The 14,033-nt window shown below is 42.7% G+C and overlaps 2 protein-coding genes across 2 annotated transcripts; one reads left to right on the forward strand and one right to left on the reverse strand.

Moving 5' to 3' along the window:
- Positions 1 to 5,443: 5,443 nt before the first annotated feature.
- Positions 5,444 to 6,675, forward strand: LOC113581592 (sarcolipin). The gene is made up of 2 exons (XM_027016842.2): positions 5,444 to 5,600; positions 6,425 to 6,675. The coding sequence occupies exon 2, from the start codon at positions 6,520 to 6,522 to the stop codon at positions 6,616 to 6,618; it is 99 nt and encodes a 32-aa protein (XP_026872643.1). The 5' UTR covers positions 5,444 to 5,600; positions 6,425 to 6,519; the 3' UTR covers positions 6,619 to 6,675.
- Positions 6,676 to 7,396: 721 nt separating this feature from the next.
- On the reverse strand, positions 7,397 to 13,530 carry kbtbd3 (kelch repeat and BTB (POZ) domain containing 3). Its single transcript, XM_027016841.2, has 3 exons — positions 12,480 to 13,530; positions 12,155 to 12,320; positions 7,397 to 11,734 (listed from the first exon to the last, which is right to left on the reverse strand). The coding sequence occupies exons 1-3, from the start codon at positions 12,740 to 12,742 to the stop codon at positions 10,283 to 10,285; spliced, it is 1,881 nt and encodes a 626-aa protein (XP_026872642.2). The 5' UTR covers positions 12,743 to 13,530; the 3' UTR covers positions 7,397 to 10,282.
- Positions 13,531 to 14,033: the final 503 nt, after the last annotated feature.

The following is a 14,033-nucleotide window of genomic DNA, read 5'->3' on the forward strand; positions in this document are numbered from 1 at the left end:
TACAATAAAGACAGTACTGCTCAGTTTCGCAAATAACTGTCCTGTTTTCTGCATATCAGGAGGAAAAGCCCAGTTAATCTTACTGCAACTTATTGTTCTAGAAAGTTCCATCTAGCAGGAAAAAGCAGCTGCAGAGTAATTTGCCACTTCAGTGTAATCTAACCTGCTGACATGTGATTCTTGCTCCAGCAGCTGTATTTAGCTTGCAATACTAACACTGGTTGGTTCTTTAATACTTTGTCAACAGCTCTCGTTTCAAATCATTCATCTTCTTTATGGACCTCTCCTTCATGACATATCTAATTCCATGTCTAATACTTGCAGAGTTGAGCTGGTTTAAGGTAGATGTGCACGCATCCTTCAGATCAACCTTCTGATTCAGAGTTAACTGGTATCTTTCGTGCATTCATTCATTTATCCATGTGTTTGTTTGTTTGTTTATTTATTTGGAACTCATGCTATTATTCTGGAATTTATCATGCAGAAATTGTCCTTAGTCCATCAGATCCTTTTCATTCCTTTCATTTCCAGCCATTAATTGTCAAGCACCTTTGGATCTCTGACAAACTCTAATGAAATCAATAGCCTGCAAGATCAAATGAAATGAGAAGTGGTCTGTCCAGTGAGGGGAGAGGGGGGATGTAAGCTTGTATGAGAATGAGGTTATGTGAGATTGGTTGCTTGAGCACACTGAGACCTAGATGTCGGATTTCAAGTAGTATTAGTAGAGCAGACTATGAAAAGTTACATTAAAGGTATGAAGTAATTTAAAGAATACAGAAGACTTGGAAAAAAGTCTTAAGCCTACAGTTGTTTTCACCCTTTTAAGCTGTAACCGTACCCAATATGAAAGCTACTGTAAGTCACTGACACCCAAGGGTGAGAATTCTAGCACTGGCCATAAGGAAGGAATCCCTTTTATATGGCAGTATCTTAAATAGGTTGTCTTGGGAGCTACGGAGATGTTGAAAGGGGCACTCTGTTTAATAACCATCAATGAACATCATAGCACATCCTCCAAAAGTAGGCACTTTAAAATGAAACCACTATGTAAAAGATCTATAACACTTAGAAAGAATTTCTCAGAACACGACCAAGCTTGCGCTAGTCTGTTACACGTCCGTCACGTTCACCACGCGACCCCCAGTGGCCGCAGGGGTCTGTCCAGTGCTGATGTGCCGCACCACTGTCGGATGGTCGGGTGAAAGGCGTTCGGGTGTGTCTCAATGTGTGATACAACAAAGTCCATGAGTGTGCTCCACCTGTCTGCTGGAGTCATCCACTGACGCCAAAGAGAAGACCCTTTGCTATGGAGACAGGGCTTGGCGCCATGGCAACAGCTGAGGCATGCTCGTTTAGGCTTAGGAAAATTCTCTGCTGATGACTTGCAAAGTGAAGGATCATATAGTTTGTGACAGTTACATTTACAAAGAGGAGACCTTTAGAACTAATCTCTTTGTCATCTAGCTTACAAACCTTAACGATGAGGGAAGTCTAACTCCTTGAGTTCCAGTGTGGAATTTCGCTACATCCAGTGATCATTGTGAATAAATCATGTCTAACAAAAGTAGCCTAAATATGATTCTTTTTGCCAGTTCACTTCTATTCTATTGATCACTTCCATTATTCCATTATTCTTTTGTTCCAGTTCTTCCCTGGTAGAAGGGACTTTTGCCACAGTTGATTACTGTTAGGGAAAAGCATCTGCCAGTGCTTCCTGCCAGCGTGTACATGTCAGCAGGATCACTACTGCAGCCAGGACATGCCGGGAAAGGGCTTAGCTCCATTGGTATGTGCTATGCATGTTAATTACCCAGCACAGAAAGAGACACTAAAGCTATGCTTTTTAAAATGCTGGAGGTGAGTGTGTGATTGTGTGATTTGTTCTCTCTTAAAATACCTTGTGTGTGTGTGTGTGTATGTGTGTGTGTGTGTGTGTGTGTGTGTGTGTGTGTGTGTGTGTATGTGTGTGTGTGTGTGTGTGTGTGTGTGTGTGTGTATGTGTGTGTGTGTGTGTGTGTGTGTGTGTGTGTGTGTGTGTGTGCGTGCGTGTCTGTGTATGTGTGATACGCATGCTCTTAAAACAAGCATTCACCTTACAGGGTCATAGACTAAAGACACTGAGGTGCTGGAAATGCATCTTCCAAAGCAATCTCTCTCTCTCTCTCTCTCTCTCTCTTCCAAGTGTGGAAGTAAGACTAAAGGTGTCCTTCCCTTTTTAAGTTGTAATCAGGAGCTGGTGCGCCTATCAAGTCAGTTTCTTTATTACTGTGTATATCAGGGCTCCTGACCACCAACAACAACAACACCACCACCACTAAAGACCCCTCTTACTAAAGTGTGTGTTTGTTTTGTTCTATTTTTGAGCTAGTCCTGGCTCTTCTTCAGTAATTGCTAATTGGGGCTTAAGAGAGGAATCCAGCAAAGTCTATTTCTAGTGCTTATGTAGGTTAGCCGTGTGAAGAGCCTTGTGAGGAGCTGCATGAGAGAGAGAGAGAGAGAGAGAGAGAGAGAGAGAGAGAGAGAGAGAGAGAGAGAGAGAGAGAGAGAGTGTTTCTGGAACATTCTATCCTGACTAGTTTGCTCTACAATCATTTCCCAAAACATCATTATTTGAATCAGTGCAATTTTAGAAAATCAGTCACAGAAGTAATAAGAGAACCTGTGCTGTTAATATAAACATGATGTCCTTGAGCCTGTTTTTTAAACACTTTTTCTAAGGACTTTTTCCTTTCTTAATGATTTTTCTTTCTTTCAGCTTCCAAATGAACAGTTTGTCACTCTGGTCTATTGCAGTAGAACTATCCAGGTATATGATAAGACACATGAAATCCAAATCCTAGACTGACACTTATCTGTCTCCTTAAATTCACCTGTGTTTCTATATGTTACTATATGTGCTGCTATTTGTGTTTCTGTGTGTTTCTATATGTGCTACTATATGTGTTACTGTATAAATTACTATATGTGTTACTCACAGTGGGTGCAAGATGCTCATGCACCCAACATGCATGAGCATGTTTTCAGGCTCAGCTCAAAACTGCACTCAGGGAAGCATATTGGGAATTTTTTTGACTTTGTAATATTTTAATACCTGTTGAAATGTTTTTAAATGGTGCCACTGTATTCTTTTCTTGAGCGCTGCACTCGATGAATTCCAACCATGCATTTCTACACTTACTGGCTGCATTATGAGGAACACTAGACTCACTACTATCAGAACATCCTCAGTTCTTTATGGCATGGATCCATGTGGTGAAAGTAACATTCCTTTGAGATTCTGGTCCATGTCAACACGATCACATTATGTAATTGCATCAGATCTGCCAGCCGTGAATCTCTGTCTCCGTACCATGTCTAGAAGGTGTCCTGCTGGATTCAGATCTGCTGACTGCAGAGGTCACTGATGTACGCGGAACTCATTGTCATGGCCATGGAAACGGTTTGCGATGACTTAGCTAGGCTTTATCTCATGGCACATTGTCATGCCTTGTGTAGCCATTTTAAGGGTGAATCGTGGCCATAAAAGTATGTGGTATTCAAACGATGCTTGATGGCAACTTGGGGCCCAGAGTGTGTTAAGAAAATATTCCCCACATCATCACCATTACACCAGAGACAGTAGGATCTGTTAACACAAGGCAGGTTGGGTCCATGGATTCGTGAGGTTTATGCCAAATTCTGACCTAATCTGCAAATTACAATAGAAATCTCAGATGAGACAGTGTTTTTCCAAACTTTTTCCAGTTTTAGTGAGCCAGTGAAGTCTCAGATTCCTGGGCTTGGAGCCCACCCATCTCAAACTTTCGATGTGTTGCCCAATTTGAGATGCTTCGTTGTCCTACCATGGTGGTAAGCAGTGGTTGTTATATTAACCATAGCCTTCCTGTCAGGTCAAACCGATCTGGCCATTCTCGGCCTGTAGAACTGAAGCCCATGAAGGTTTTGGTTTTTCACAGCATTCTGGGTAAATTCTGGAGACTGGAGAAAACTCCAGGAGGCCAAAACTTTTTTTTTGCATAAACATTAACTGAAGCTCTTGACCTGTGTCCACGTGATTTTATGCATTTGCGCTGCTGCTCAAATGAGCAGATGCAAAGGTGTTCCTAAAAAAGTTGCTAATGAGTACAAATATTTGATTACACATAAAGCTGAATGCTTCACTGAGCCATGGCATAAGATACATTCTATGTGAAAATCAAACAGCACTGGAACTGAGAAAAAAGGATAAAATCATACAGAGCTCCATTTGAGTTAGAAGCAGACACTACTGCAACAACAGTGAAGCTGTGTCAGTGAGACACACATGTCTCCTTGACATTAACCTTGGTTTCTCCAGGATCATTGCAGTATCTGGATCAGATGGATGAGGAATGTAGATGTTGTTTGGAATCACACACACTACAGTCTTGGTCTGAGTATGCACGAGTCAGCTAGGGTTTACTAAGCTATCAAATCTGATCTCCTGAAAACAATAAACTGTGCTATGCTGCAGTCAGATACTCCTACATTCAACTATATAATCAGCAAAGAACAGCTGTTTATCTGAGAGATGCCTGGTATTTTCACTGGTTCTCTCTCTCTATCTCTCTCTCTCTCTCTCTCTCTCTCTCTCTCTCTCACACACACACACACACACACACACACACACACACACACACACACACACACTCATATTGTTACAAATGTGCCTTATGGGACCCATTAAGACCACTATTGTCCCCATAGAGTCACTTCATCAAATTTGTCTGCCACAGCTATTCCAATGTATGTATATGTAAGTTATATAAAGTGCAAGCCTTTGAACTAAAGCTATGCTAGGCATGAGTCAGTTCCATAAGGTAATTTATGTCATGCGGAAGAAGTGCAGACAATGCTCCGAATGACACACGTCTTCTATATCTGTGGGTAGGCTCAGACTGATCCCAGAACAATAGAAGACTTGGTAAAAAATAACACAGATATCTCCAGAAAACCTTCAGCATTTGTCCAGAACAGATCTGTGCAATATTTCACAATCAGGGGTTCAGCTGATCTCTGACCCCAACCCACCCCCACTCAAAAACAATACTATAAATACTATAAATAAATAGTATTATTTATTATTCAAACAATATTTTCAGAATTTGGATTATGGCACCACAATTTATTACATTATATTAAACACAACACCAAAAACATAATTCAAGCAAATTCAAGCAAAATATTGAAAATCAGCAAAAAGCAGGGCATTAATCATATTAGCTTTTACCATTCGTGAGGTACGTGAAGGCATTTTGGTACTCATTGGTAATGTAACCCTGCAAATACACACACACACACACACACACACACACACACACACACACAGAGAGAGCTCTATTTCCCTGGACAGTGGTCTTATAACTGCACTGTGACATCACGGCACAGATGTGTCAAGGCCCACTCTGGGCGGATGGCCCAAGTACTTTAGGGAGAGTGAATCTGGGGGATCCAGAGAAAGGAGAGAGGCAGGGCAAGACAGACAGAAAGCTCGAGAGGGGTTTGTCACCTCCGTCTACGGGTGTGTCACTGCTGATCCTCAAGATTGTGCAGGTGTGTTTTGAGCCTGTTTTGGGCAGGTAAGCAAACACCTGTACAGGTGCCCGATGCTTAATGATGATGCTCTCTTATAGGAAGATCAGTCGGCATGCTGTCATGCCTCAGTCTTCAGCTACACAAATTCTGTTTGTACATATATTTTACACAACAGACTTTAAAGCATAGTTAATATACTGTTTATTGGTGTCATATTTAATCTTCAAAGCCAAGCTCCTGAAAAATTAAGAAAGGCCCAGTAGTGTTTTCTTCTGTTGTTGTTGTCTGGGGGGGTTGCTACATACATATATTACTACTGATATGTTTTACTATACAGTGTAAGACAGTGTAAGTTTATCTTTACCATAACTCTTAACAAATAAACAAATTCATTATTATTTATCAACAATTTCAATGGCCCTCGAGAATTGCTGTTAATATTCAACTGAAATGTTTTTGGTCCATTTTTGCCCTGTCCCTTAACAACAGCAGTATTTAGGCATGCAAGCTTAGCAGTGTTTACGTAAGTCTGATTGAGGTCAGTGAGCCATCAGGGTGGAAACCGTAGCAGCAGTTGGGCAGATGAAAGAGGAGAATTTGAAACTCAGAGATAACAGGTGGATTTAAACCTGGACATGACTTCAGGAGACTTTATTAAGCCAACATTTGTGTGTGTGTGTGTGTGTGTGTGTGTGTGTGTGTGTGTGTGTGTGTGTGTGTGTGTGTGTGTGTGTGTGTGTGTGTGTGTGTGTGTGTGTGTGCACAGAACATTTTTTTAAACTGCTCCTAAAATGACTGGCTGTATTGAATATTGCTCTGGTTTCCCACAAGACCTGCCTTTCCATTTCTCCCTCTCTTTCTCTGCTAGAGTTGTGTATGTTGAGCTAGAGGACTCTTCAAGAACTTCATCTTCTATCTCCCTTGCTGTACTCCTGTACTGTAACCACATCCTGTTCATGAGAGATGGACCGATCTACGCAGGAGCTGTTTCTGAACTTTATGATCGTATTGATCACAGTTCTGCTCATGTGGTTGCTCGTCAAATCCTACCAGGACGCGTGAACTCTTAACCTCGTTCGCGATGTACAATTGGAATGAAAGCATATGTAACGTTACCCCCCTGTCTCCTGTAGATGGCGCCGATTGGTTTGGAGACCGAGAAAGCCTCTTCCTTACTACTAGAAAAGAAGAGCTTGAGCTCCTAATGTACTAGTAGTTACCGTTACATAGATGAAACATGTAATACAAGGATGGCTCAAAACTTTTTTTTTTTTTTTTTTTTTTTTTCATTTTTCATTTTCCACTTGCAAAGTATGTTTTAAATGATCTTGAATGTAAGCCTCCATTTATTTGACATGTAAACATTTTAGGCTTACATGTAGTAGAATAAAAAAGTTTAAAAAAACCCAAAACATTTTCCTAACATATTTATTATTGGAGATTTTGATACTATTACATATAATAATATTTTAAAAGAAACCAAAAAGAGAAGCCCTATTTAAAATAGATTTTCATGTATTCTGTTATTTCTTTGAATTGCTAGTAAATAACAGAAGCAAGGCTGTAGGAAGTGTTACTCAATAAAAACAACTATTAAAATGTTTGTTTAAAAAAGACTGGCTTTCACTCGGGTTAGCATTTTCAGGTAAACCTCTGAAAGGAAACAAGGCTTTACAAGGACCTATATGGAATGGAAAGCGTGGAGCTCTGCACAATACAATACGTGCCATCAAACACAACCATGTGGTATTACAGCAGGTGAAATCAATCAAGTGGCTCTGTGACTCCTGATATGAGAATGTGCCAATGGTCTTAAACACCTAGGTATAAAACAAGTAAGACAACTCCAAGCATATCCTTTATTGCAGGGATGTGGAAACTTAAAATGGACATTACATTCTGAGTTTTGGAGTGACGTTTACAGACTTTAATTGGTATACACACCCAGATGCACACACATATACAAATGGCACACACTAACACAAAGATGCAGTTTTACACAGCCTATGTTGTGACTTATTGTTCTAGAGTTGCATGAGTACCTTTGGGAAACAAAATCACTCTAAAATGAGTCAGTGCCTGAGTCATCTTGGCAAATCAATCATCTTAGGCTTCATTTAGATGTCCAGTCAAACCTGACTGCTGTATAAACAGCGGAAAACCTCACAGTGAGTCACATTAATTAGCAGGCCAAGCATGCAGATAGGCAGTAAAGTAAGGGGACAAAGAAAAGAAAAACAGAAATCTGAGAATTAGAGTATGCTGGTCAGTTTCAGATTAAAGTGATCTGTTCCTCCCTTCTCCACACAGATGGGTCAAACGCATCGCCAATGTGAACCCAGTATAAAAGATAAATCACGACAACTATGATAAATAAATGTTTTCAAATTACTATCAAATACATTCTCACCCATGTGTGGAACTATATGATATGAAAGTTTTGAAAACATTACTCACAAATGTACATGTTTTTATCACTTCAGTGTAATTCAAAAGGTGGCAAAAAAGAAATTGAGATACTATAGGCACGGTATACTCTGCTACCACTAGACGACGCAATAGCAACCAATGGACCTGGTTGGAACGTCAGCAGTATTTGAAGGACTTTGGTTAGCCAAGTCCTACAGGTACACTATGTGCAATCAAAGCAGGCCAAAATATGAGTGGCAAATGACACTTGAAAGCACAGGTCTGAGAAATGGTATCAGTGAAAAGAATGCATGTAAAAAAAAAAAAAAAAAAGCTCTCTTTCAGTGAGTTAGTGAATGAAGCTACTGAATCAGCAGTTAACCACGCTTCATGGTTAATGAGAAAGCAATTTAAATTTTTCCAAGTTTGATTCTGACATACAAATACATTTATATATTTTTTGCTTAATATATTTCTGTATTCAGCAGCTGTGCACACATTGTTGTACTGTTCATAATAGAATATTGTGATACATTCACAGCACAGGCCTTAGTTTCTTTTGTAATATACACTAAATTGCCACTTTAGAGACACTTGCCCTTTCACAGCTGGAGCTTTCCTGTAAGGAAATTATACACATGACCCAAGAGGGCTGCAAAAAATCAAGTCCATGGACCAGTTTCAGTGTGAATCCATATTAGAATGCTAAATCGAGCGATCTGAACAACTTTGAATGAGGTATTGTTATCGGTGCTAAACTAGCCAGGGTCAGTATTTTCAACAGCTGCCAACCTTGTGGGGTTTTCTTGTGCAACAGTGTTGAGGGTATACTCAGAATGGTATGCTTGAGCAAAACATCCAGTGAAGGGGAATCCTGTGGACAGACATATCTGAAAAGGGTCAGAGGAGGGTGTCAAGAATCATCCTGCAAAAAACTGGAAGAGCACAGTCAAGCAAATTACAGCCAAATACAACACAGGTGCTCCAATTAATGTGTCTGAACACACAACTCATCATTCCTTATAACGCCCAATGAGCAGTTCAACTGCCACTGTTGTCCAAGGGAAACAGAAAGGCAAGGCACCAGTGGAAAAAAAAAGAGCACAAATACTGGATCACTAAGCAGTGGAAAAATACCACCAGGTATTTCAAATCAGATGAATCCAGATTTCTGTTACACCATGCTGATGGAAAGGTCAGAATTTGGCATGAGCAACGAGCCCTTTCTGTCAGGTCTCAGTAGTTCTGGCTGGTGGAGTAATGGTATGAGAAATGTTTTCTAGGCGCACACCGGATCCTCCCATACCTGTGGATGGAGAGTAGGGCTTACATAAATATTGTGGCTGACCAAGTTCATTCCTTCGTGGCAGCCGTTTACCAAATGGCAGGAGGACACTTTCAGCAGGACAATACGCCATGCAGCAAGGGTCATATAGTCATGGATTGGTTATGGGCACATGACAGTGAGTTTTCCTCACTTCCTTGGCCTCCATAGTCCCCAGAGCTTAATCACAGAGCATCTCTGGGACAAGGTAGAATGCGCTGTTCAAAGCATGCCAGTACCTCCATCTAATTTGCAGCAACTGTGAGAAGCTCTCCTGCCCGCATGGGCCAAGATTCCTAGTGGAATCTAAATCATGATGAATTGCAGTGATTCTGAAGGCCAAAGGAGGTCTAGTGCACTACTAGATTGGTGTCTCTAATAAAGTGGCTTTTCAGTGTATATTTTACAGGCACTGAAAAATATCAGTGCCTAAACTTATCAATATGTTGATGTTATTAACTTTCTATCATATTTTTATTGTTGAAGGTTTTTTTGGTCTATTGCTGTATATTTAATTTGTTTTTTTCCCATTGCTTTGCACTGATATTGCTGACAAATTTAATAGCCTTTTTTTCCTCTTTGCTGATGTGATGACTGAATAGTTTCTCACTGTGTCTGTGTGCTTTTACTATTTGCATGTAATTCTGTTTTACTAGAGGCATTTGTTTACATCTCAACATTAGTAATTTTTTAAGTAAAAGTGACCAGATATGGCTGTACAAGTTATATATGAGGTTATGTCTCTTTGTTGTTGCTTAGCCTGTGTGTGTATATATGAGTGTGAATGGGTGTGTATGTAGGGATCTGTACTCAGCTTAAGCATGTATGTGTACATATGTAGGTGTGAATCTAAGTTTGTGAAAACACATGCATAGCTCTCTCTAAGAATCCCTCTAGCAGGTCAGTACTTAGTGTGTTTTTGGGTGCGCACATGTGTGAATATTGCACACACCACTAATTATTGAACCGCTCCAGAGAGTTGTGGACACATGCTCATGGTGTTGTTGCAAGCTCTGACCTCCAGGGGTCCCTGTAGTGGTTAAAGCTGAGCACCTTGCAGTGGAACTCAGTGAGCGGCCGTGGCATAGGTGCTACCTCCGCCCACTCGGAGCGTCCACTGTGATACACTTGCACCTCGTCTGTGACCTCGTCGGGCGAGTAGTCCCCTCCCAGGATGTAGATTTTGTCCCGCACCCCTATTGCCCCAGCGTTGAATCCAGCACACTCAAACGAGCCCTCCCCCTTCCACACACACGTGTCTGGGCAGAAGCTGTACACCTTGTACGTGGACAGGTCGCAGAGGTACAGCGTCTCGCTAACAGCCACGGCCTTAACCAGGGTGGCATGGAAGAACTGGCCAAACTCTGCCACCAGGTGGCACCACTGGTCTGTGGTGGTGTCGTAGTGGAAGAAGCAGTCGAGCGACGGATTGAAAGCCTCGGAGACCTCCAGCTCAGAGCCCAGCACGTAGACCACACGGCCACATGCGGCCGCCTCTGGGAAGTAGACGCGTCGTGGGAGCGAGCTGACGGACACCCAGGAGCGGAGCAGTGGGTCGTAGTACTCCACGTCCTGCAGGCTGCGTGCGTCCCGCGTCCCGTGCGCCTTTCCGCCGATGACATAGACGCGTTGCATGGCGGTGACGGAGGCGTGCATGGTGCGTGCCTGCCCCATCGGCGGGGCCTGAGTAAAGGCGCCTGTCGCGGGGCAGTAGCACCACGCCTCGGCCGTGGCATCGTGGTGGGATTCGGCGATGTGTAATCGCACCGCCCGGCCACAGCTGCCACGGCAGCCGCCAGTGACAAACAGCTTCTCTCCAAAGGCGGCCAGGGAGGAGCCTGGCAGGTCGTCGAGCTGGGAGGCTTCGCGGGGCAGCTCACGCCAGCGGTCGGCCGCCACGTCGTAGCAGAACGCGTGCCGTGCCGTGCCGTTCTCCTCCGTCTTGTGCACGTAGATGTAGCTTGCCGTCGTGGATGGACGGGCATCGGTGAAGGTGCCGGGGAACTCTGTGGCGTGCACCAGCGCATCCGCCATCAGGCCCGTGCACTTGCTGTCGCTTAGCAACAGCGCCTCGGAGCGGCGCATCTCCTCCAGGCGGACAGGGAGGAGGTGGTGCAGGCGCACGTGTGGGAGGAGCCCCGGGAGCATGTGCTGACGAGTCTCCGGGTCATGCTGAGCCCAGCGGAGCAGAGCGAGGAGCACGCTCTCCTCATCTGGAACGCTGAGGGAGTCTGAGGACAGACAGTGCTCCAGCACCCCTGCAGCCATCTCCAGGAAGTCTGGACTGGAGCAGAGCATGTGGAAGTTCGCCATAACGAAATCAGTGGCATGGGACAGGAGGCGCGACGAACCGTAGCCCTCGGCGACAGCCAGTAGGTGAAGGCAGTTGGAAACGTCGAGGGTCTGGATCAGGAAGTCACTGCAGGCACGAAGGAGCACTCCTACCTGCAAATAAATATAAATGAAACTTTAATAATATAAACGAAATAATATACATTAATTATGAAACATTTCAATTTGATACCTTAAAAATGTAATTGTGTGCAACTTTTTAAGATACGGTAAATATGCTGTGTTGTCCGCAAAACAAAAACAACCATACAAACAAAAAACAACAACAACAACAAAAAAACAAACAATACGGTGGAACCCATCTGAGAATCGAACTGAATTTAAATGACATTTTTTTATCTCGTCATTTAGTTTAAAGAACCATGAAATTTTCCTCTTGTACAGCATAACAAATCGGTTAATTATTCAATCCGTTTATAACCTCTTTAGCAGTACGTATGTGATATACATTCTGCTGTCCAAATCAGTAACCTCTGTGCTACTACTGTTATATGCATTTATTTCTCGTCTCACCTGCAGAAAGGAGGCCAGCTGGAAGAGCATATCTACGTTTTCCTCCACGATCTCAATCTCGCCCAAATACGCAAAGTCAAGGAAGGCGCGTACGGCTCGCGGGGACAGATTGCTCAGGGTCACTGTACCGTCGTCACGCTCTCGCATGTCCACCTCGAACATGGCTCTATAACGGAAACGCAAGAAGATGCGATTAAATGTGACAAGGATCTGAAAGCATTGGGGATTTAGAATGACATTTTAATCACACTTAAAAAAAAATAAAAAAAATTAAAAAAGCCGTCTGCTCTTTAGCTCCAGCAAATTAGCAAGTTGTCCGTCTCGCCTGAAGAAGTCGCTGGAGGCGGCGAGGACGCAGCGGTGACACGGTAACGTGTCGTTCTCCACGCGGATGCTGAAGTCGAATAGCACGCCCCTGTCGCGGAATCCGCGGAGCACGCTCAGTATCTGCTGCCCGTGGGCTTCGGACACCAGCACCGCGGCTCGGCGCTCCGGAACGCCGTTACGCACAGCTCGGCGGCCGGCCGACGCAGGCTTTTCCGCGTCGTCCATCGCGATCAACCTGAAAAGGAAAGCGTGAGAACTCATGCAATATTATATATAGATATTATTATCCTTTTAAATGTCTCTCACGAAGACTTGCGTGCGGGAGAAAGAGACAGAAAACAAGAACAGCCTTGAGTGGGAGAGAGATCACGCCGAGAGAGAAAAAGGGCAGAAAATAAGTGCTTACTGTTGGGGTGCACGATTAAATCCCTTAGTGAAAGTGTGCCAAGTTTGTTCAGTAGTGAACTCGTGAATGCAGAGTCATTGTCCACAATCAATTTTTGTCGGAAGACCTTCCTTCAGCTTTCTAAGTCCTAAACCCATTTCAGATATGCTGACAAAATTCAGACACATCCTTCATGTAATTCAAACAAATTAACTTCACGTAAACGTTTTCAGTGCCGAAATAGTTTCAAGCTTCCATCTGACTTTCGAGAGGCCTCATGCAAGAACATTTTCGCTTCATTTTCTTATCCTACATGTGACATTCGTTTGTCGTAAAGATGATTCGTATGACTGTGCCACGTCAAATTCAGCAAACGCTCATCAAGTTTGTCCATACAGGAGTGCCCGTTCATTAGTTAGGAGTTAGCACGTTTGACGCTCCACCCGAAGAGAAACACGGGCGTAGAACAGAGGGTAACCGTGAAACCTCCTTGGATGGGGGGCCCTCAATAACTACAGAAATTTAAAATTGATTTTGGTTTGTAACATGTATTGAGTCTGTCACTGTAGTGACAAATAATATTAGATGGTGTATTCCATGTTCAGTTCTGTTTGGTTTATCCCCCGCCAATTTTTTTTTTTAATAAATAAAATAACGTTTTGATCCTCCTACGCGCAGATCTGTGTAATTTCTGTTCTTGACTAGAGAGCAGAAACCAAAATCAGGGTTTCAAACAGAGAGAAAGCAAATATAATTCTGACCCATTCCTTTATATTGGATATTGAAATATTGGCGAGGAAGAAGAGCCAAAACATGCAATCTTTATTCATGGAATAACTTTTTATTCAGTATGCTACCAGGCTACACAAAACATGAATAAAAGGAAATTCAAACAAACTGGGTGGAATATACACGAAGAGCGTAACACATTCCTAAAATGCTAATTTAACCAAATAGGAACGTAAACACACAAATTCAACAATAAACAACAAATTAAACACACTAAATTGAAACCACATAAGACAGGCACATGGAATACTGGGACAATATGTTGTTATGACATAAGCTAATTAGCAATTAGCTGCATTTCAGATTCAAAATCAGGCTGTATTGGACAAGTATGCTCCTGCATACTTTGTTCTTGGTTACAGTTGCTTGGCCCGCACA

This window comes from Electrophorus electricus, chromosome 15 (assembly GCF_013358815.1).
Source record: "Electrophorus electricus isolate fEleEle1 chromosome 15, fEleEle1.pri, whole genome shotgun sequence".
NCBI lineage: Eukaryota > Metazoa > Chordata > Actinopteri > Gymnotiformes > Gymnotidae > Electrophorus > Electrophorus electricus.

What these genes read in the sequence shown, in the direction of transcription:
- kbtbd3 (XM_027016841.2), bottom strand. Translation starts at nt 12,742, where the DNA reads ATGAGTTCTCACGCTTTCCTTTTCAGGTTGATCGCGATGGACGACGCG. An exon ending in GCCTCCAGCGACTTCTTCAG is followed by an intron (nt 12,321 to 12,479) that starts GCGAGACGGACA and finishes TTTCCGTTATAG; the next exon opens with AGCCATGTTCGAGGTGGACA. An exon ending in AGCTGGCCTCCTTTCTGCAG is followed by an intron (nt 11,735 to 12,154) that starts GTGAGACGAGAA and finishes ATTTATTTGCAG; the next exon opens with GTAGGAGTGCTCCTTCGTGC.
- LOC113581592 (XM_027016842.2), top strand. Translation starts at nt 6,520, where the DNA reads ATGGACCGATCTACGCAGGAGCTGTTTCTGAACTTTATGATCGTATTG.